Here is a 21872-nt window from a genome sequence, read left to right as displayed (position 1 = left end):
AAAGAGATATTTTCTTTTTTATTTTTAAATTTTGTAAGTAAAGATAAAAATAAATTTTTTAAACATCAAAATAAAAATAAATTTTAAAGCTATTCTAGTAATTTATGATATTGAAATGAACATCTTGACATTATTTGAAGGTGCGCCTTAATTATATTGTTTAGGACCTCAGCTTTAGTTGAAGCTTTAGTTGAAGGTGTTATCTTTTGATATCAACTTAAAAGTTTTGTGAAATTTTTACCATCCCACTAAAAATAGGGTTGTAACCTTTTACAAACTGCACTTATTTATTTATTTTTAGTACCCATGTTTAACGCTTATTTCGAGAAAGAACTTGACGACTTCGTTGAAATTTTGGAAGTGACTACTATATACTTTCTTTGACCTTTTTAATTTAGTTTTAGGTATTTTTCTTTTAATTTCTTCCAAAAAAAAAGTTTACACAAGGCATGAAACTTATAATATAATTTGAGGTAAAATTTAAAAGTTAATCCATAAAATTTATTTCGGATATGGAAATCCATGTCCCGACCTCAAAATGCATGGATATGAGAGAAATGATTTTAAGTCCTAAAAATAATACATTTTATGACATATTATCTAGATAATCTATTTCAAAATTTTAAAGTATTTACGTATCTACTTGATCTACACAAATTTTAAAGCTTTAAAATTTACAATCAAATATGAAAATAGATTTTTAAGTTATCGTAAAAGCTTTTCAACTCAATCGTTCAAAAAGGTCAATGGCGCGCCTTATTTTGATTTTTTTAAATCAATGCCTCATATAACCACTTTTGGCTTTTAGTTATGGTTAAGTTTGGCATAAGGCTACAACCTTAATCAATCAAAGTAAGGTGCACTTTCAAGTTTAGTCATAAGATGCAATTTTGGTGCTGAAAAATTTTAGAATGGCCCAAGAATATGTTTTCATCTCTAATTATAAAATTCTAAACTAAATAGTTCAAATCAAGCAAATCTATCAACATATGAAAGTCTTAAAAATAGACAGTCCAAATAATATATTATATAATATATAATTTTCAGGACATGAAATTATTTTTTTCATATCTACACATCTCGATGTCAAGATGATCAATTAGGTGGTTTTTCAATATCAAAATAGCTTTTTCCAACGGAGTTTTGAGGTGGAACTTAATTCTTCAATTTAAGCCGTCAACCTTATATAAAAAAATTATTATTATTATTTTATTATTATTATTTTTAGTTTTAGTTATTTCAAGCTTTTTACTTCATATGTAATTCTTGTGTTTTACTTGACTTACTCCCAATAAATTATTTTTGAGTACACGCCTTCTTATGACTTTGCTTTCAATATAACGTTTCAATTGATGACGTTTGTATTCCGTGCAATATTTAAAGGCATATTTAAATGCTACCAATTCATATTTAAATGCTACCCTCTTAAATAGCCATACTCCTTATCGATTTTAATTTTATGACATATATTTGTAAATTTTTAATTAATAGGCTTCTCTTTTCATAGCTGTATCTTACATGCCGATTATCTCATGCACCATCTCCAAGAAAGAGAGACGGCTTTACATGGAAAATATCATTTAAGGAGCGGGTTAAAATAGTCAATTAGCATTGAGGGTTTTATTTTTTATTTTCATTTCATTCAAATATCTCATTGTAAAAATATCCTTCAAAATGCTTTGTCCTTGTTCAAGATTGAGAATTCTATAGCGATAAGGGCATATTTAGCATACTTAAGAGGCTGCAATTAAACGATAAGAGTACCATTGCTTGTCTATCATTGGTCAAATTGCTAAAACCTGAGTCCTTGTTCAGCTTCTCAAGTCTAAATGAGGACAATTTATCTATTTTTTTATAACAATTTTTAGAAGAAATTTGAATGAAATAAAAATTACAAAATTAATCATATAAAATTAATTGAGCTCTGTTGACCCCCTAAATCATTTCACATGGTGTTTTGGCTCTTTAATGATATTTTCCCAATAATATATTTGAATCAAATAGAGAATATTGAAGGGGGACATTGTCATGTATCTTGGATTAGTGACTAAAAATCTCCCTTAATTTAATCCAGCAAAGTTCGATCAACTTGAATCTAGCCAAGTCAGATTAGAACGAGGAAGTAGACAATCAAATAAATCACCAAAGTTTCCCAATTTTTAATTTTTTTTAAGTTTTTTAATAATTGTAACTCGGCTTCACTAGGGAATCGTTCGAGTCAAAATAGGAGAATCAGATTGGAGGCCCTTGCTGGGTTAGGCCCGAGCCTGAATTTTTAGATGCGGCTTGGATCATCTTGAGAATGGGCTAACATAGAGTTGGGTTGCTTTTCGTGAATATAAATTAACGAGCCACAGTGCATGTATTTTCAGAGGCAGAACAACCAATTATCTATCTAAAGGGAGAAAATTATACATCAAAAAAATTAATATAAAAACAAAAAAAAAAAGACATTTAGTATGGACTCTTAATCTTATATATTTGATATGGACTCATAATCTTATATATTTGGGATGAAAGTGCATAGAATTTGCGTTCTGAGTTACCATATGAGAATAATGGTTTCCTCTAGAGAGAGAGAGGGTGGGGAGGGGGCAATGCCTCCTATGTATAAGATGCAAGATTTCCTCTTAGAGAGTAAAGCTTTTTATGTAGAGAAACATTGGGATGGTGCTTCATGAAGATTGAGATGCTTTTTTTTTATAGAGAAACGATTCTCATAGAAATTTTGAGTTGTTTCCTTTTTAATTAGAGAGAAAGTCAATTTCTTATTATTCTTGCATCTCCATCTAATGTTGTCATTAATAACTGCCAGAACTAAAGAAAATGAAGGGAGAGTGGTTTAAAAATGTTTGCTCGACTTGGTTTTGTTGACGTGATTTGTTGAGAGTAAGAGAGGTAAGAATATCTTTGATGTAACTTTTATTGATATAGTGGATTTTATTTGCCGTGTCCGTGGATATAGCTCTATTGGGTGAACCACGTAAATATTTATGTTATTGTAGATGTATTTCATATTTTATTTGTCAAAAATCAATTCATTGGGTTTAAAGCTTCTGCGCGCACAACAAGATCCGCTCAGCTCGAAAAAAACTAGAGCATGGGCCACAAAATGTAGCCCGTGGACTAAGCCATCATAACACAAGGGTGGGCCAGCCCTACGCGGGCAAGGGGCAAGCTAGGGCAAATGGTGGCCCCACCTAGGACCAGGTTGTAGCGAGTCCATGCAACACAAAAGGTCTTTCTCTAGTCGTAGTACTCTTGTGAACAAATGCGATTCTTTGGTTTAGAGAACAATAGCAAGGCAATACCGATAAATGCTGGATTTGGTTTCTGATGCATTTTTTTTTTTGGTGCAGTTGGTATGGAGCGAGTCTCTAAGCAATCAAACTAGAGCCCACCCTCAAATAGTGTTGAGAAATGTTGTTTCAATATTAGAAATTTTTGTGATAGTCTTAAAATATATTTTCATCTTTAAATATAAAATTTAAACTTTCAAAAGTAGGGTTGATCGAGCAGATGTATAAAAACTTGAAAATATTGAAAATTGACGGTCAAAAAATATGTTACAAGATGCACTATTTCTAAAACTTGAAATCTTTTATTTTCTCATGTCTATGCAGCTGGATGTCGAGATGATCAATTTGAGGATATTTGGGCATCAAAACAACCTCTTCTATTGGATTTTTTTAAGTGGGCTCTAATTTGATTGTTTAGAGCCTCGGCTCTATATAAAACTTGGTCCTTTTTCTTTTGTTATTTCCTAGGTTTAAATAAACAATGATTGGAATGGAGAATTGTTAGCGGCGAACTGGTTCCTACCGAATCGAAGAGACAATCTATTTTGGCCGGTTTTTTGATAGAACAGGCCGGTTCTATTCATAGAACTGGTCTGAACTGGCCCTACTTTTTTTTATACTTTTTATTTTTTATTTAGCTTGTTAATGTTTGGTATAGTAGATTGGATCATAATTCCAAATATATAATACGGTTCACCAAACTGTTTTTTAAAACCTTGGTTATTTCTCATAATTAGATAGATTAATATCATGGGCTGTGTTTTAAAAACGATCGTAATTTAAAAACAGATTGTTGGGGTAAATTGTCCACCCATTGTTTCTCATTTGGATTGCCGAATCAATGAAATGATAAAATAAAAACAAGAACAAGAGAAAGGAATCAAAGGATGTTAAATAGTCCACGATACATGGATTTTAAATGGCATGCTTGGCTAGATTATGCAGCTTTTGCATCATGTATTTATGCGGCTTTTGTATCATGCATCTATAGGAAAATGAATTTCTACAACGTTTCACTTACGCTCTATCATTGTCTAAAGTCCATCCAAAGATCATGATTGTTAGGTAGTTTTTGAATTTCAATTTTTTGAAAAAAAATTTGATTCACCTAAAATTTTGTGTGTGTGGGCTTTAGTAAAGCGCACCTAAATAAAATATAAAAATATAATTCTAATAATAAAATGACCAAATTACCCTTATAATTTTTAAAGGTACTTTAATCATTTTATTTTTTTTGATAACTTTTCTAATATTTGTTTAGGTATGAGTTAGTTAGATATTCACAAACCTTAATTTTCAAATAAATATGACTTGCAAAATTTTTTATTAAAATTTAAATAGTATAAGACAACTATGATTTATGACGAATTTTAGATAGCGATAAATCATGAATAAAATACCGTGAAAACTTACTCATTAAGAGCGAAAGTCAAAAGTTATTAGTGAAGGATGACGATGTCAACGAAAGGTGAAAAGTTTATTTTCAAAATTTATTAAGTGACGAACACAATGGAAATAGAAGAAACTGTTTGTACAAATGAGGGCGGATGTCATAAATACATTCGTATCATTAGGATTTTAGAAGTGAAATAAACTTTGAAAATGATGAAGAAAGAAAAAGCTTTAGGACCATATGAAATCCCGATAGAGGTTTAAAAGTGCATGAGGAAGATTGACATTGAGTGGCTGACAAAGCTGCTCAACAAGGTGTTGAGAAAGAAAAAATGTCAGACGAATAGAGGAAAAATATTGTGATACCTATTGACAAGAACAAATGAGACATACAAAAATGTACGAACTATCGAAAGAGTAAGCTTATGAGTTATACTATGAAGCTTTAAGAGAGAGTGATTGAACAACGACTAAAGTATGAAACAAATGTATCTGAAAACCAATTTAGTTTTATGCCAGAAAAGACAACAACTATGACTATTTTCTTACTTAGGTAATTCATTGAGAAGTTTAAGATGAAGGGAAAATACCTCCACATGGTATTTATTGATCTAGAAAAAGCTTATGATAGAGTACCTCGATATTTGATTTGACGAGTATTGAGAAAGAAATGAGTCTTCAAACCATATATTAACTTGGTGAGAGATATGTACGATGAATAGCTGACTAGTATACAAACAACTAGTGGAAAAATATGTAAGTTTTTAGTGACAATAAATTTATATCAAGGGTCAGCATTGAGCCCATACCTCTTTGTCTCAATTATAGACGACTTAACCATATAACTATAAAATGAGATACAGTGGTGCATGTTGTTCACAAATGACATAATTTTGATTAATGAGGCCCAAAACAGTGCCGGTTATTTAATTTTTTTTAAAGAAGCTTGCCAAATCAATATGAAAGCAAAGTTTTTCTTTATAACATTAAAACACATAAAAACATTATCCCTGGATGAATTGTTCCCATCCCCATTTCCGAGGGACTCGGACCTGTCAACCATATGTTCCAGTTTGAACGGGAAAAATCGGATCTGATTTTTAAACCTCGGTCTACAGTCGCCTGAAACCCTAGATGGTGTGTGTGCGCTTGTGTTATCCTAAATTATACTATTTTAAGAATATTACAATTAACGCCAAAATTAGAGCTTGATCAACTCCAGGAAAAAGAGTGAGCCGAAACTTGAACCTTCCCACCACAATCCTTCGAAGCCTGTGCAAGGGACACATCTGCAAAACCCAATATCATAAATCATTCATTTCACCTCAAGAGTTTAAACCCATTTCAACATAATAAAGCATTATTTAGAATTTCATTAAAACCAGAACTGAAATACTCATCGAATTTACAAAAAAAAAAAGAAGAGAAAAAAGCATAACAATGCAAAATTAACAAAAGAGATTTTTTCACCAAAAATTTGACAAAAACTCACTCAATTAGGCAAAAAATAGTATGTGCAAAGATAATTTGTGCATGTGATTCTCAGTTAATAAGGAGATACGAGAGAGTAAAATTAGATATAATCAAGAAACCATAAGAAAAATGAAGCCACCACGCGGTTGTGGAGCCATTATGACTTTTAAGACAAAATCGCAACTGAGCTAAACACTATTCAACTTCGCCCATAGATTTATAAGGCTTTTCCTAAGTAAAACGATATCAAATGTAATCAAGATACTAAAATTCAAATAATCACAATTTCAAATTAACCACCACTGTGTGATCAGGAAAACATTCAAATTTCACTAAAAAGATACACCATAATTGTATTTTTTCTAAACGCAATATAGCTTGAACTGGCCGTGAAATTTAGAAAATAATTACTCCAATAAATAAAAAAAGAAAATAATAAAGAGAAGACAATGAACAAGAAAAAAAGGACCGAATTGGCTAAAATTAGGTGAATATGTGCCCAATTTGAGGCTAAAAGAAAAAACACCCCTAAAATTTCAATGGCCCAAAAAAATCCGCCGAAATTTTTTAAAACCAATCAAACTTGAATTTTAAAACCCATGTTTCCAAAAAAAAAAAAAATTTGAATAAAGGAAATATAAAGAAATAAAAAAACATAAAAATAGAATAAAAACACATAAAATAGAATAAAATGGCAATTACCTGAGCAACTATCGAGCATCCCCTGTAAACGCTGCATGATCTTCGATAAGGGCTGCCCTTTACTACTAAATCGCAGATTTCCTCCCCTTGATTATCATAGTAAATTGTGTCATCACCAATATTGTCAATTTTATAATTTCCATAAATATTTTCAGGCTCAATAAAAACCTCCAATTCCGTTTTAAATCGAGAAAATTCCGATCTTTTGACACTGAAAATCTTATCTCTCTTCTCGCCGTCAATTACTCGGAAAGCTTCACATAATAAACCCTGATGAAAAAATCGCCCATTAATTTAACAAAAATTATGTGCTAAAAAAACCCAATAAAATTATCTGCTGAAAAAACCCAATAACAAAAAAATAGAGAAAAAAAAAAGAAGAAAAAGAAGAAGGGGGCTTACATTTTCATGGATGGAAAGTATGGGGTTTTTTGATGAATCGAGCAAGAGGCGAGTTTTGCTGCGAAATTTGTGATGAACGGTGAAGACCGGATCGCCGTTGAAATCAGTGACAGTTAGATATGAAGGGCCGAAATGTATGGGCCTTTTGGTGATGTACAGATCCACAGGGAATTCGCCGGAAGCCACTGGAAAATCGGGTTCAGTCGCCGGGGAATTGGAATCGCCCTCCATATTTGACGATCATTTGGGATAAAGAAATTGACAACAGCATAGGAGCCTTCTTTTTGTTCTTATTTTCGCTTTTGATGGGATGTGTAGAGCGAGAATAATTGCTTTATGGGTCTCGGAGAGTACTTTTTTCGTTTGAAGGAAAATGGTAGGCCGCATCATCTATCAAATAAGTAAACCTCGTTTCATAACTCATCGAAAATTATAATGGATGGTCCAGATTTTATGAAAACAAAATAAAGCGCCACCTCAAATCTTTATTCGGAAAGTACTTTCGGCAATGGGAATATCTATTATTGATCTAAAATTAATTTTTAGTACCGATAATAAAATTTGAAACTCAAAACATTGTATAAATCTTACAAATCAAAAAACACTTACTTTTAAGGTGCAAAGCTAGGTAATTTATTATAATATATATTATTTTTAGAGCTTGAATTTTTTTTTTTATAATTTTTTTATTGTAATATATACTATTTTTAGGGTTTGAAATCCTTTTTTTTTTTTATAATCGTAATGTTCAAGCCAGTACGGTTGATGTAAAGGTTTTCTAATGCTTGAACTGCAATTTTGATGAGTCATGAGGTAAGGTTTTATTTATTTTGATAGGGCATCAGCCCTATCAAACCATTTTCCAATTATAATTTAAGTATTAGAAAACCTTACATTGATCAGCTTGACTTGAATGTTATGGTTGTGAAGAAAAATAGGATTTTAAGTTCTAATAATAATTTATGTTGTAACAAATTATCTAAACTGTCCATTTCACCCTAAAACCAAGGGTTTATAGATCTGCAAGATCTGTACCATTTTTTAAATTTCAAATATTATTGTCTGTGTTGAAAATTAATTTTGTATGCATTATGTTTGGAGATTTCTATTGCTAAAAGTACTTTCCGTATGAGCATTTAAGGTAACGCTTTATTTAGTTTTCATAAAGCCTAGTCTTGGTAGAAACTCTGTCCTTTTAAACGATCTCTTCAAAAAAGGGGAATGCGGTTTAGATCTTTTTCCAAAGTTTTTTTTAGAATGTGTTAATCCTCTAATTCATGTGAGCTCCTTATAACAAAGATAAATAGTCTTATAGTATATAATTTTTAGTAATAATTTATTATATTCAAAACCACCAAAATATAATAGGTGAGGTTTGTCTAAGGTGTTAATTTATTCTTTACATAAGACGCACCTTTAGACTTTGTAGAAAGATGTAGCTTAGGCGTCTGAAACCTTACGGTGGCTTGACGTCTATGTTTGGTCTTAATTATAATAAAATTTTAAAAATTATGCAAATGGAACAGGTTTATAAACGCTTGAAAATTTTGAAAGTAGGTTTAAAAAATCTATTACAAGATGTACTAATTTTATGATTTGAACTTATGTTTTTCTCATTTTATATATACATCTTGAGATCAACATGATCAATTGGAATATTTTGGAACTTCATAATACTCTTTTGTATTTAACTTTTAAGGTGTACCCTTATTTCTATAAGGTTGCAACCATATATGTACAGTGTCCAGTTACTCCATTGGGCAACAACAAAACAAGATGAGCTAAAATATCTTCTGCAAGGTCTTTTAATTTTTAAGGAGAAATAACAAGTTGTACCGTGGAATTTGAGATAGATGTGGTCACATATAATAGATATATATGAATCTTTGGATGTTCTTTCACACGTCTGTAGAGAGGCAAATATGGTGGCTGGTAGATTAGTTAAAAGGTGAGAATCGATGTCATCTATAGTTCTTTATGAGGACCTGTGTTTTACATTGTAATCAATTGTATTTTCAACGATTGATTGATTTTCAATAAATAAAATGTTAACATTGTCAAAAAAAAAAAAAAAAAATTTAACGTAGAAACCATATAAGAGGGTAAGATCTAAGTATTCCAAAGCTCAAAATTTAGTTTATTTTATTTTGAGAATAATCATCTAATGAAGCATGAGCAATCATATTGACAATGCTAACGTCGTTTAGAACTGTCCAATCAACAGGTTGACGTTGATGAGGAGAAGCGGGGACGTGCACCCATAATGACCCTCCAACCCATTGATGCAAGGGTGATAACATCATGATTATGGGTGAATGCATGATGACCATACATGTAACTTTAGATAGGCCCCTCTTTAATAAAAACATCGCACTTCATCGAGAGAAGCCTTGTTTCTATTTGAATGTCTTGGTACCTGTTTGAATGCACTGTTTATCATGGATAAGTCACTGTTTCAATAAAATAATTATTATGGATAACAAGTTATCAGGCAGGATCCATCATAAGGTCATTTCAAATAAACTTATAGGCGATTTTGTAATTAATTTTATTATTTGAATAACTATTTGCATTTTCTTCAAAGTAATTAGCTGAAATTCACATTTTTGTTGCTTTAAAAGTAGCTAAAAATAACTTAAATACATAAATAATTAAATGATATTATGCAAAATATACGATACTACCAAACAAGTAAAAATAATACTATTATCTATAGTATATTAATTTTAGACAAGACAATTGATTTCACATAAAATTAAATCCTATCCGAAGAGAGTTATGTCTAAAGGCTATTGTAGAAGGACGGCCTATCGAATGGTCCAAAAAAAGTGAGCAATATATGAGTTTTTGTCTGGGCCCAGGCTCGGCCTATTTCCAGGCCCACTTAAGGAGCCTAAATTACCACAATATCTCTGTTTGTTTGGGATTCCCAACTTTGAACTTGGGTAATTTAGAATTTTTTTCACCAATATTTTTGAGAGAGACACTTTTATGAGATAAAATTTAAAAAATTAGACCACAGTGATTCATGAAATCCTTTGAGCCATTTAATAGTTTTGTAAGAAAATTCAAGCTATTTAATAATATTCTTCTTAATTTATTTAAAATTTTCCTAAATTATTTTAGGAAAATTGATAAAAAAAGAACCTCTGAGATGGAACTATTTAACATTTCATGTTCTAATTGATTTCAAGATGCTTATATTTAATTTCAAAAATCGCCAAAACTACTGATTTAGAATAGGGCATGGTTTGCATAAAGGGTACAACCTTAAACATTCAAAGTAAGGTGCACCTCCAAACTTTGTAATGAAATGCAATTTTGGTTTAAAAACTTTTTAGGACAGTCTAAATAATGTGTTACAAGATGTGTTATGTTTAGGATTAGAAATCTCTTTTTTTTTTTTTTCATATTTATACATCTCGATGTCGAGGTGATAAATCCAATGTTTTTCGAACGTCAAAACAACATTTTTTGAAGGATTTTAGATATGTATCTTAATTCCATATTTTAAAGTGTCAACCTTGTATAAACATTTTCCTCTGGGAGGTATTTTGTCTTTTCATAAACTCACAAGATCAGTATACACCCATAAGAGCAAAATATGCATTTGCTCCATTGAGCAAAACCGCAATTAGGAGTACTTTTTGGAACCCATTCTTAGGGGATGTGATCTATTAAACGACAAGTTTAGAGAAGGGAAAACTTCAATTTGCAGGCTGGAGCTTTGGAACTTCATGAAAAGACAAAATGATTTTTTACCATGCTATTATTAACCTAATTGTGGTATATTGTGGTTTTTGCCATCATAAATGAGGGATTAAATCGTTTATTGATTGGAGAAATGATTTTTTTATTGAAAAATCTAATTGACACAATCGTTTATTGACACAATAGAAGCATATTGAAAGAGAAAATACAACGAGACTATTTACCTTTGGTACAAGGTGGTCACAATTAATTGTTATCATTGGATGTGAAATTGAATGGATGCATTTATTCTATTTACCAAGCTTAAACTTTAAAAGAATTTTTCTCAAACTATAGGACACACCTAAGCTATTGGATTTCACATAAGATGGTTATAAATACTTGTGACTTCATTGTATTAAAGGTACATTGTCTCATTGTATACAATCCCTTTATAAAAACTAGAATCAATTGATTTTTAGGTTTCGTTAAACATGACATTGGACTGTCTTGTCAACTAGTTGGATCGTCAATCGTTGCCTTGGCGGGTCCAAATCTTGCTGTCTTGGAAAGAGTGAGTTGGGCCGGATGCTTAGCCCAGTCCCGAGCTGAGAACTAGGCTCGAGTCCGAGGAACTCGGGCTGAGTTGGGCCGAGTTCTGGTCAAGGCCAAAAAGTGTTAAAAATAAAAAACAAAAAATAAAAAAAGAGAGGAAGAATATGTTTAAGTACAATTAAACAAAACACATTCTAATGAGGTTAAAAAAGTTATGAAAAATGGATTTTGAAAAAGTCAATATGTGATGGTGGTATTTTAGAAATAATAAAAAACGAATCGAAAAAGGAATATAAGTATTCATACCTAAACACTTTCCAATCTTTGCCAAAATGATATGAAACAAAAAAACATATGATTAATAAATTTCTTATTTATTGATTTTTTTTAATTCTTTTTGTTTTTTTTAGATCCTGGAGTTGGATACACAACTCGTGATTACTCAGACTTGCTAGGGTGGTGAGTCAATTTTTTTTAAGTTTTTTGATTTTTTTTTGAGATCATCGAGTTGGACACACAACTCGGAGATACTCAGGCTCACCGAGGTAGTGCGTCCGAGTTACTTGAGCGAGTCCGAGATGGCTCACCCGAGTAATCAAACACTATTATTATCAACACTAAAACATATTATCTAATCCTATTACATAATGATGCCTACTTTGATCTACTAAAGCAAAAACTTAATTTTTACCCTATTCGACCACCTTGTTTTTACCAGATTTGTCTCGCTAAATAAAATTGAAATATATTTTCGTAATATATTTTATATTTTTTAATTATCAGATTTTTTTTTATATATATTTTTTAAAATTTGGTCCAACCGATTTGTAAAACTAAGATTCGACTAGACCAAACCCATTAAATAAAATTAAACATATTTTGTTAAATAAAATTAAAATGAGTTCTTACGGACTAACCCCTCAAAAGTTGGGGGCGTCCGACTCCAACACCACTTTTAGGAGGAAAAGTTCTTCATGAGTCAGCGGGCTCTTGCTAAAATTAACATATGGATGCTACACAAAAAACAAATCCCCCAAAAAAAACACATTTTTAACTTGATTTTTCTCTTTTCAATATTCATGTTGACTTTAACAAGATCATAATTTGGATCTAAAATCCATATTTAAGCGGCATTATACAAGGGGGCACATGTGCAGGTTTTGCAGCACGCTGAAACTGCCCCAAATGTGGAGAGTCTCTCTCTCTCTTTCCCCGTCTCCTCCTCCCCTAACTTTGGCAACACTCCACTGAAAATGCCTCCAAATCTCTCTGCTCTTTCTCCCCTTCAAATCCTCCCCTCTCCATCACTATTCACTGAACAACGAATCAATCTCTCTACCAAATTTGGAGAGCGCCCGCCAAATTTAGTGGCGAAGTTTTTCCTCTGCAAAAAAGCTCCCAAATTTATTACATGTGGTTTGGCTCCCTCAAAGAAGAGGAGGTCACAGAATAGTGAAAAGTCAGAGGTGGAAGAGCTTGTTTCAGTGTTGGTGAGAAATTCGAGCAAGGATAAGCCTTTAATAAGCACACTGAACAAGTATGTGAGAATTATTAGAAATGAGCATTGTTTCCTTCTTTTTGAAGAGCTTGGGAAGAGGGATAATTGGCTACAATGTCTTGAAGTAAGCATTGTTTTCCCTGATTTTTTTGTTATAGATTATGTGGGTTTTTGATGTTTCAGAAGATTTTATTCTTTTTCGCTTTTAGGGGTTCTTTTTAGAGCTGGTTATTTTTGTTTTTTTTGTGTTTGATGGGTTTGAGTTTGGCCCCACTTGCTTTTTTCCTGTTAATTTCAGCAGTTATTCATTTATTGTTCTTTTGAGTTATTTCTATGTTCTTTTCATGAAGCTAATGGTTTTTTTAATGGATGCTTCTTTTATATTCGATTCTATCTAATTTGATTGATGTAGTTAATGCCTACCTGTGCATCTGAAAAGACAAACTGTTACAATTAGCTGCTAAAAAAACAATTACCTCAGGAGCTAGCAGATCATTAGATGATTTTCATGCCGAATGCTTGTCAAAAACTTAACATTTAGAGCAACCATTCTTTTATCCCTTTTCATAATCCAAGTATTATTATTATTATTATTATTATTGAATCGTACATAATCCAAGTATGATTACCATGAATTACGGATACTTTCTGCTAGTTTGGCCATTTGATGAGACCGACTCTCCTCGGCCAAGGGACTCGGCTTTTGGCCAAGGCTAGTTACTTGGTCGTGTTCTGTACAGGACCAAAAGCCCTAGATAAATTTTAAAATAGGAAAATTTACAATGAAGCTACTAAGAGTTAAATAAAACCAAAAAACAACCTTAAAAACTCCAAATAGGCTTAAAAAGGTATAGAAAACATGGATTTCAAAAAATAGTTGGGGACATTTTAAAAAATAAAAAAAGAAAATATAATTATGCTAAAAAAACTCACCAGTCTTTGCCAATAACATCCAAATTATAAAAAAATGTATAGAATAATCTCCCCTTTTTAAACAATTTTTTGGGATTTTTCGGAAATTTTTTTAATGTGCCCCAAGTTGCAAGCACAATGAAGCGAGCATGAGTGCCATCATGTTGCATCACATGTCATCGTGTATTTTTTGACAAATATTTCCCAATACTATAATGCCCATAAAAGTGTGTAATATATCCTGCTTGTTTTGGATATTAATAACATTTCCATTCATGAAAAATTTGTGAGTAACTCCAAATTATGTTATTGAAAAGAACACCACTTCCTCTCCGAATTGGTCAAGGATCAACTGGCCTTTGAAAGTGCAAATTGCTTCATTAGGGAAATGTGAGAGCCTGTTGTTTTTTTTCAAATTTATTAGTGAACCTCTCTCTGTCTCTCTATGTGCGTACACATGTGTATGCGAAATGCAGAATATTGTTATTCCTTACAGTTTTCTGATTTTGTATCTAGGTATTCAGATGGATGCAGAAACAACAATGGTATGTTGCAGATAACGGTATTTATTCAAAGTTGATCTCAGTAATGGGAAAGAAAGGGCAGACCCGAATGGCAATGTGGCTCTTCTCTGAGATGCGCAACAGTGGTTGTCGGCCGGACACTTCGGTGTACAATGCTCTTATCACTGCACATTTGCATTCAAAGGATAAAACAAAGGCCTTGGCCAAAGCCATGGGATACTTGGAAAAGATGAAAGGTATAGAGAGATGTAAACCCAACATTGTCACTTATAACATTCTCTTAAGGGCTTTTGCACAGTCTCGAGATGTCTACCAGGTTGAAACCCTATTCGTAGATCTCGAAACAAATGCTCTTTCAGCTGATATTTACACTTACAATGGTGTTATGGATGCGTATGGGAAGAATGGAATGCTTGTTGAATTGGAGGCAATGCTATTGCGAATGAGAAAGAACCAATGTAGACCCGACACAATCACATATAACTTACTAATCGATTCATATGGGAAACGCCAGGCTTTCGATAAGATGGAGCAAGTATTCAAGAGCTTGTTGCGCTCCAAGGAAAAGCCTACATTACCAACATTCAATTCAATGATTACCAACTATGGAAAAGCTAGGCTCAGGGAGAAGGCTGAATGGGTTTTTAGGAAAATGATTGATTTAGGCTATAAACCGAGTTTTATCACATATGAGAGCCTGATGATGGCTTATGGGTATTGTGATTGTGTCTCTAGGGCAAGAGATATATTCTCTGAGATGATAGATTCAGGTATGCAGATACAAGTCTCGACACTGAATACAATGCTTGATGTGTATTGTATGAATGGGTTGACTGGTGAAGCTGACCTCCTCTTGCAATATGCACGCACAAAGGAGGTTTTGCCTGATTCTTCGACATATAAACTTCTTTATAAGGCATACACAAAAGCCAACATGATGGACCTTTTAGAGATGCTAGTGAAACAAATGGAGAAAGATGATATTGTTCCAAATAAAAAGTTCTTCTTGGAGGCTTTGGGAACCCTTGGTTCCACACAAGCAATTAGTACTCAGCCTTCTAGTGTAGTAGATGGTTCAAGAGCACCAGTTTTGAGTAGTAAGGAGTAGTTTAAAACTAGCCATAAAAGCGATTTTAACAGGCTAATTGGTACACTGACCAGCTAGTAAACCATGTCAATGTGATGAGCTACCTGTTTGAGGTGAGCTTTGTTTCATTATTGTTAGCTATGTCAACAATACCTGATCTTTTATGTAGAGATTTTGGGATCCAGTAAAATTGCCATTAGTATATTGATTTTCTAGGTCTTTTGCCTTTTGTTTCTTTGTTTCTTTGTTTCTTTTTTCTTTTCTATTATTTCTATAGTTTAGGTGAACCTATATCTCTTATTACATGGATAACAACTGGATTCACATATTTTAGGAAATTTTGAAAGCGGTGGTTCTTTGGATTAAAGAACCAAAGAATGGATAAAGATGGCACTGTTCCAAATAAAAAGTTCGTCTTGGAGGCTTTGGGAACCTTGGCTCCACACAAGCAAGTAGCACTCAGCCTTCTAGTGTAGTAGATGGCTCTAGAACATCAGTGTTTTTAGTGGGAGCTAGTTTAAAAGTAGCCATAAAAGTGATCTTAACAAGCTAATCGATTCACTGACAAGCTAGCAATGCATGTATATGTACTGATCTACCTATTTGATGTGATCTATGTTTCATTATTGTAAGCTATGTCAATAACACCTGATTTTTAATGTAGAGATTTTGGGATCCAGTAAAATTGCCATTAGTATATTTCTTTTCTATGTCTTTGGCCTTTTCTTTCTTTCTTTTTTCTATCATCTGTATACTTTAGGAGAACCTATATCCCTTAATGTGGATTGTGGATAACAACTGGATTTCACATATGGAGATTTTCGGATATGGTCCTGACGGTCATTGTTTTGATTAAAGACGATCTCAGTAAGCTCCTAGATAAATGCTGCCATCTACAACTATGAGTGCGTGTATATATATATATATATATATATATATATATATATATATATATATATATATATATATACTACAAAACACCTAAAGGTGAAAATGAACAGTGATTTTGTTTACTCTCATCACCGTCCAAAGTTCATCGCACGGTCACGATTGTTCGTCAGTGTTTCATTTTCATTTTTTTACAAATCGGAATGACCTAAAATTTGGAGCGTGTGTTCATAAAATATAAACGAATCTATAAAAAATATCAAAAAAATATTTTACATGAAAAATTGACCAAAATACCCCCGAAAAGTTTTGTAAAAAAAATGAAAAATAAAATACTACCGGACAATCGTGACCGTGCGATGAACTTTGGATGGTGATGAGGGTAGGCGAAATCACTGTTCATTTTTGCCTATAGGGGTTGGGAAGACTTTTCCTATCCTACCTTCATCACCGTCCAAAGTTCATCGCACGGTCACGATTGTCCGATAGTGTTTTATTTTTCATTTTTTTTTTCTACAAATCGGATTGATCTAAAATTTAGAACATGTGTACATCTTAGTGAGGTGCACCTAATAAAAAAATAAAAAAAATAATTCGCGAAAAACATATTAGCCAAAATTCCCCCGAAACTTTTCAGGGGTATTTTGGTCAATTTTTTTCATATTAAATATTTTTTTGATATTTTTCTTAGATTCGTCTATTTTTTATGAACACACGCTTCAAATTTCAGGCCATTCGGATTTGTAAAATAAAAATAAAAAATGAAACACTACCGGACAATCGTGACTGTGTGATGAACTTTGGATGGTGATGATGATAGATGAAATCAATGTTTATTTTCACTTATATATATATATATATATATATATATATATATATATATATATATATATATATATATATATATAGGTGAAAGTAGTGTTTCATTTTTCATTTTTGTTTTACTGATCAGAATGATCTGAAATTTAGAGCGTGTGTACATCTTAGTGAGGCGCATCTAACAAAAATATGAAAAAAATAATTCGTAAAATATAAATTGACCAAAATACCCACGTAAATTTAAGTGGGTATTTTGGTCAATTTATATTTTGCAAATTAGTTTTTTCATATTTTTATTAGGTGCTCTTCACTAAGATGTACACACATGCCAAATTTCAAGTAATTTGGATTTGTAGAAAAAAAATGAAAATTGAAACACCATCGGACAATTGTGACCGTACAATGAAGTTTGGATGGTGATGTGGGTAGGCGAAATCACTGTTCATTTTCGCCAATAGGCGTTGAGAAGAGTTTATATATATATATATATATATATATATATATATATATATACTCATGTGTGTGTGTGTATTTGGGTTTTCTTTTTTTTTTTTGGAGCCGGGGGGATATGGACCTATTGATTGAAAATTAACCGTATTGTTCTTTTTCTTGAAAATCCATTAAGTGTTATAGTCGTCATCACTGGCGTACTTGATGAATTTGTATTCTTGAAACATTGATTATTTGAGTTTCAAGGTATGCATCTAGATGATGTCCCTGTCTTAGGGAAGCCAGGTTTCAGACACTTTTGGAAGTTGGTATAATGGTTTATTTCCCTTTATTTTTGGATTCTTATTTATATGAATTGCTCAGATTTTGATGTTCTTTTGCTAGGTGCCACTAATCAATTGGTCATGTTTCTAGGAAATTTAAAAATTCCTTTCTAAATGCATTGAATGACGAACTGCTAAGTGTGCAGGGGAGTATAGTCACAAAGTTTGGCTACTACAGGGATTTTATTCTCTACCTGCTATTCGATCACTATGGTATGCATTTATCTGTGGATGTCATGCTTCAAGTAAGATTAAGAAGGTTCTGTTTAGCTATCTCAACTTGGGCTATTCTTAGCTTTTGCTTGCAATTAAGTACTTCCTTCTTTTGTTATGCCGTCTAGGTCTTGAGAAATTGGCTGGCTTGAATCTGTAAAACTTGTAAAACTATATCCTTTAATCTAAAGCTAATTATAAATACAGCAGGTTAATGAACTGGTGCTTTAATGCAAAAGCTGATGTGTCACATCATATTGTATTTACTATATTATCACAAATATAACGAACCACATGTTTTATAGTAATAATAGCATCATGAAGCATTATTGACCTTATGTAATGTTTTCACAGAATTAGGGAGCTGAGAAATTCATTGAATCTTGTCCTATAGTGTATGATATGGCTTAACAAAAAAGAAGTGCATCATATACTGCTGTTCTTTACTTCAATTGCTCATATGCAGCTTGCTGTTTCGAATGTTTGGATATTAAGTAAATCTCATCACCATATTCTAGTGTTTCTATTGGTAGACTGCCTTTTTCTGTCCTACAGGTGCTTTCTTATTTTTTAGAACTTTTGAATAATAAAAGGGTGAGGTTTATATGAGGTGCTCTCCTTATTTTCTAGAAGTAAGGCGCACCTCTAAATTTTGTTTGAAGATGCAGTTCCGGTGTTAGAAACCTTATGATGGCTTAAAAATCTATTTTCATCCCTAGTTTTGAAATTTAAAATTTCAAAAATGGTACAAATTCAGCAGATATATAAATATTTGAAAATCTTGAAAATAGATGGTCCAAATAACTTGCTGCAAGATGTACTATTTTTAGACTTGAAATTCTTTTTTTCTTTGTATCCATATCTCTCAAGGCCGTTAGAACACTCTCTTTGGGAGTATTTTAGAGGTGCACCTTAGTTCAATAGTATTAGGTTAACACCTTATATAAACTTTTTCAATAATAAAATTGCACCGTAGTGCGATGGAGATTGGTAGTGTTGATTATCAAAAAAAGCTTTTCCAAGATGCTTAGCAACTAAAAAATTACCGGTCCAACTTGGAATCAGTCGAGTATGATTGGAACCATGAGATGGATGATTCCTGATGGAAAATCCTTGGAATTGCCTGATTTCTTCGATTGCTCTACTTTTTTTTTCCTTTTTTAATTTATTTGCAAATCTGTAGCCTGATCCAGTTCATGAATCATCCGAGTCTCATCGGGAAAATTAGAATCAGACTCCTGCCGAGTCAGGGCTTGATTCTGATTTGTTAAATAGTGCTTCTGATGCCATCCTTTCAAGACACAATGGCAACAAAATTTGATATAGGGAAGTAGGAAATGGACTTGATGCCTACAGTGTGGACGATCGCAACATTATGTCCCATGTTTGAATCTCACCGTTGACCTACCAAAAAAAGAAAACCAATTGGCGGCAATTTTATTTTAGGTGAGGTTCCAAACTCCAGTGACATTCAGTTTTTGAGTGGCACTTGTTTTATGGACTATGATTTTTTCTTATATTTCCCATGAAAGAAACATGGTCGATTTATGTGTTGGTATGTCCTTGAATTGTTGCTGTATATTTTCTTTAATTGTAATTCTTTGAACAATGACAACTCCTTTTGTTTTTCTGATAGATCATTTTAATCTCTTATTGATGTATATTTTTCATGTTTCCATGCAAATTGGATCTCTATAGCCACTCTACTAAGTACTAAATTGAATCATTTTATTTCCCGTTATCTGCAGTTGTAAAAAGGTCCATGTATGAAAAAGGAAAATATGTGTGAAGGGTGAGCAGGGGATGAAAACTATGGTTTTTAATCCAAGTGTGTATGGTTTCCCCCCCTTGTTATGAGTCCTTTCTGTGTACGTGCTATACATGTTGTTCCGGTCTCTTGTTTCTTGCTTTATAACAGACTATTTGCTTATTGAGAAAAAAAAAAAAACAAAAAAAACAAAAACAAAGGCGAGCTCTTTGTTGATCATCTCGAACTGGACTTGAAAGGAAAACCCATGCACACTGTATGCAGGGAACTGATGCTGCCGGAGGTCCCTTGTATCTGGTTATTGGGAGTTCTCTTTCGAACCATTGGATTAGACACTTGAACGGTAGAATGGTTGGCACTTCACTACCCATCAATCACTGCCCTACTGCTAGTGACCACCACCCTGTGACCCATGAAATTTCTTATAAAATATTGATTGGGATGGGAGCTCCTACTTAACCCACTAGAAGGGACTTCTTACATGCGTTCTTTGTATGCTCATGTGTACGTAACTTCATTAACTCCATTACATTGCTCTCTCTTTCTCATATGCACACGTAAGCATGGACGTGCACAAGCATGCACTCGCACAAGTCCAGCCCAGAGTCTGCTCTACCATTAGCTTCCTATGAACATATTCTGAGGTAGATTATCTGCTGTTAATATGATCTTATCCAGAAGTGCTCTTCTTTAGGACTGCTGTCATCTTGCTTGTGGGCTAAAGCCATTGTCAATAGTTGGACATGCAGTAGCGCTTTTCTTTTCCCTTATAAAAAGAAAAAAGAAAAAAGTTGATTTGTGTTAGCGTATCATGATAATGCTAAGTATAAGAGTGTGTAGTATCTGAGTTTTGCATTAATTAAGGTACATCGACATGTGGCGGAATTTTCATGGGCTTTTCTTTCATACATTTAGTCTCTGGTTCTTTTTGTGTGGTTTGCTAAGTCAATTTCTTCAGGAAGTAAATCTTAATGTGAGTCAGTTTTTAGAAGCATGGAATCTTTTGTGGGGTTTCTAGGTTTTGGGTTTTATCTGATGCTGAATAAACAACACTGAACTTCAAAGATCGAATGCCTTTGTTTTCACCTTTCACTTTTAATCTCATAGGCTTTTCAGTTTGAGTGTTTCTATATTAATCTGTTACTCCTTTCACTTGATCTTTTTTTTAGCTATCTATTTTTTTTCCTCTGATTCATGTTGATTTTGGTGCTGTGTTTAAAAAAGCAGCATTAATACTTTTTCTAGACCATAACAAGGAATTCATCCTCCCTAAAGAACCGTGGCATTTTGGATGGATGTCATTTATTCATTGCGACATCTTACTCAAACTGGAAGGATTTCTAATCGATGTATAATAAGAGTAATTAAGACACCCTGCATCATCCAAATTACCTTTAATTTTTTTGAGTTAGTGTACTGTTGGTTGTTTGACATGATCTTTCATCTTCATTTTCTCTATTTGCTAAACTGAATTACTTGAGAGAGAGAGCGCACATTGGAACGGGTCAACATGATTGATAAATGACCGTGATACACAGGTCATATTTGTATCAGGATGGTTGAGATCAGGGTTTTATGAAACACCAATCTGGATCGGGAATCAGTGAGATTAGTCCGGTTCCCATCATATATTGGAAACTGGTCGGTTCTTACAAGCGGCCAGTTATCTAATAAAACCGATCGTTTATGTCAAGGAACAAGCTAATCCGGGTCCATTTTTTTTTTTTGTTCCTTTCAATTTATTATTTTAGTCCTTTTTTTTTTTATTTGGCTGATTCACTTGGCTAGATCGACTCTCAGGACTGCCTATTCACCGATTTGGACTAGTTTTCTAGATGGTGATCCAATTCACTAATCTGTTTTTCAAACTCTAGTCG

At 32.8% G+C, this 21872-nt stretch overlaps 2 protein-coding genes across 10 annotated transcripts; one reads left to right on the top strand and one right to left on the bottom strand.

Annotated features, from left to right (window-relative positions):
* Positions 1-5651: 5651 nt before the first annotated feature.
* On the bottom strand, positions 5652-7697 carry LOC18433546 (protein LURP-one-related 7). Its single transcript, XM_006843631.4, has 3 exons — positions 7269-7697; positions 6867-7136; positions 5652-5980 (listed from the first exon to the last, which is right to left on the bottom strand). Exons 1-3 carry the CDS (start codon positions 7497-7499, stop codon positions 5861-5863), a joined length of 621 nt encoding a protein of 206 aa, XP_006843694.1. The 5' UTR covers positions 7500-7697; the 3' UTR covers positions 5652-5860.
* A 4967-nt stretch (positions 7698-12664) lies between these two features.
* On the top strand, positions 12665-20797 carry EMB2453 (Tetratricopeptide repeat (TPR)-like superfamily protein). Of its 9 annotated transcripts, none has more exons than XR_016061725.1 (5): positions 12665-13135; positions 14440-15647; positions 18161-18227; positions 19976-20055; positions 20260-20797. XR_016061725.1 is itself a non-coding variant. In XM_006843630.4 (2 exons), the coding sequence occupies exons 1-2, from the start codon at positions 12767-12769 to the stop codon at positions 15553-15555; spliced, it is 1485 nt and encodes a 494-aa protein (XP_006843693.1). In that variant the 5' UTR covers positions 12665-12766; the 3' UTR covers positions 15556-15747. The 9 variants fall into 9 exon arrangements, 1 of the variants encoding a protein (XP_006843693.1); XR_016061724.1 differs by having other exon boundaries at positions 19976-20095; XR_016061726.1 differs by lacking the exon at positions 19976-20055.
* The last annotated feature ends 1075 nt before the right edge of the window (positions 20798-21872 follow it).

Source organism: Amborella trichopoda, chromosome 8, assembly GCF_054954075.1.
Source record: "Amborella trichopoda isolate Santa Cruz 75 chromosome 8, AtrichopodaSantaCruz75HAP2 v2.0, whole genome shotgun sequence".
Classification (NCBI taxonomy): Eukaryota; Viridiplantae; Streptophyta; class Magnoliopsida; order Amborellales; family Amborellaceae; genus Amborella; species Amborella trichopoda.
This window is presented reverse-complemented; position numbering and strand designations above follow the sequence as displayed.

Coding starts and splice junctions, on each gene's coding strand:
- EMB2453 (XM_006843630.4), top strand. CDS start 12,767: ATGCCTCCAAATCTCTCTGCTCTTTCTCCCCTTCAAATCCTCCCCTCT. Junction 13,136..14,439: donor ATTGGCTACAATGTCTTGAA/GTAAGCATTGTT, acceptor TTTTGTATCTAG/GTATTCAGATGGATGCAGAA.
- LOC18433546 (XM_006843631.4), bottom strand. CDS start 7,499: ATGGAGGGCGATTCCAATTCCCCGGCGACTGAACCCGATTTTCCAGTG. Junction 7,137..7,268: donor TACTTTCCATCCATGAAAAT/GTAAGCCCCCTT, acceptor TTTTTTCATCAG/GGTTTATTATGTGAAGCTTT. Junction 5,981..6,866: donor GATGCTCGATAGTTGCTCAG/GTAATTGCCATT, acceptor TGGGTTTTGCAG/ATGTGTCCCTTGCACAGGCT.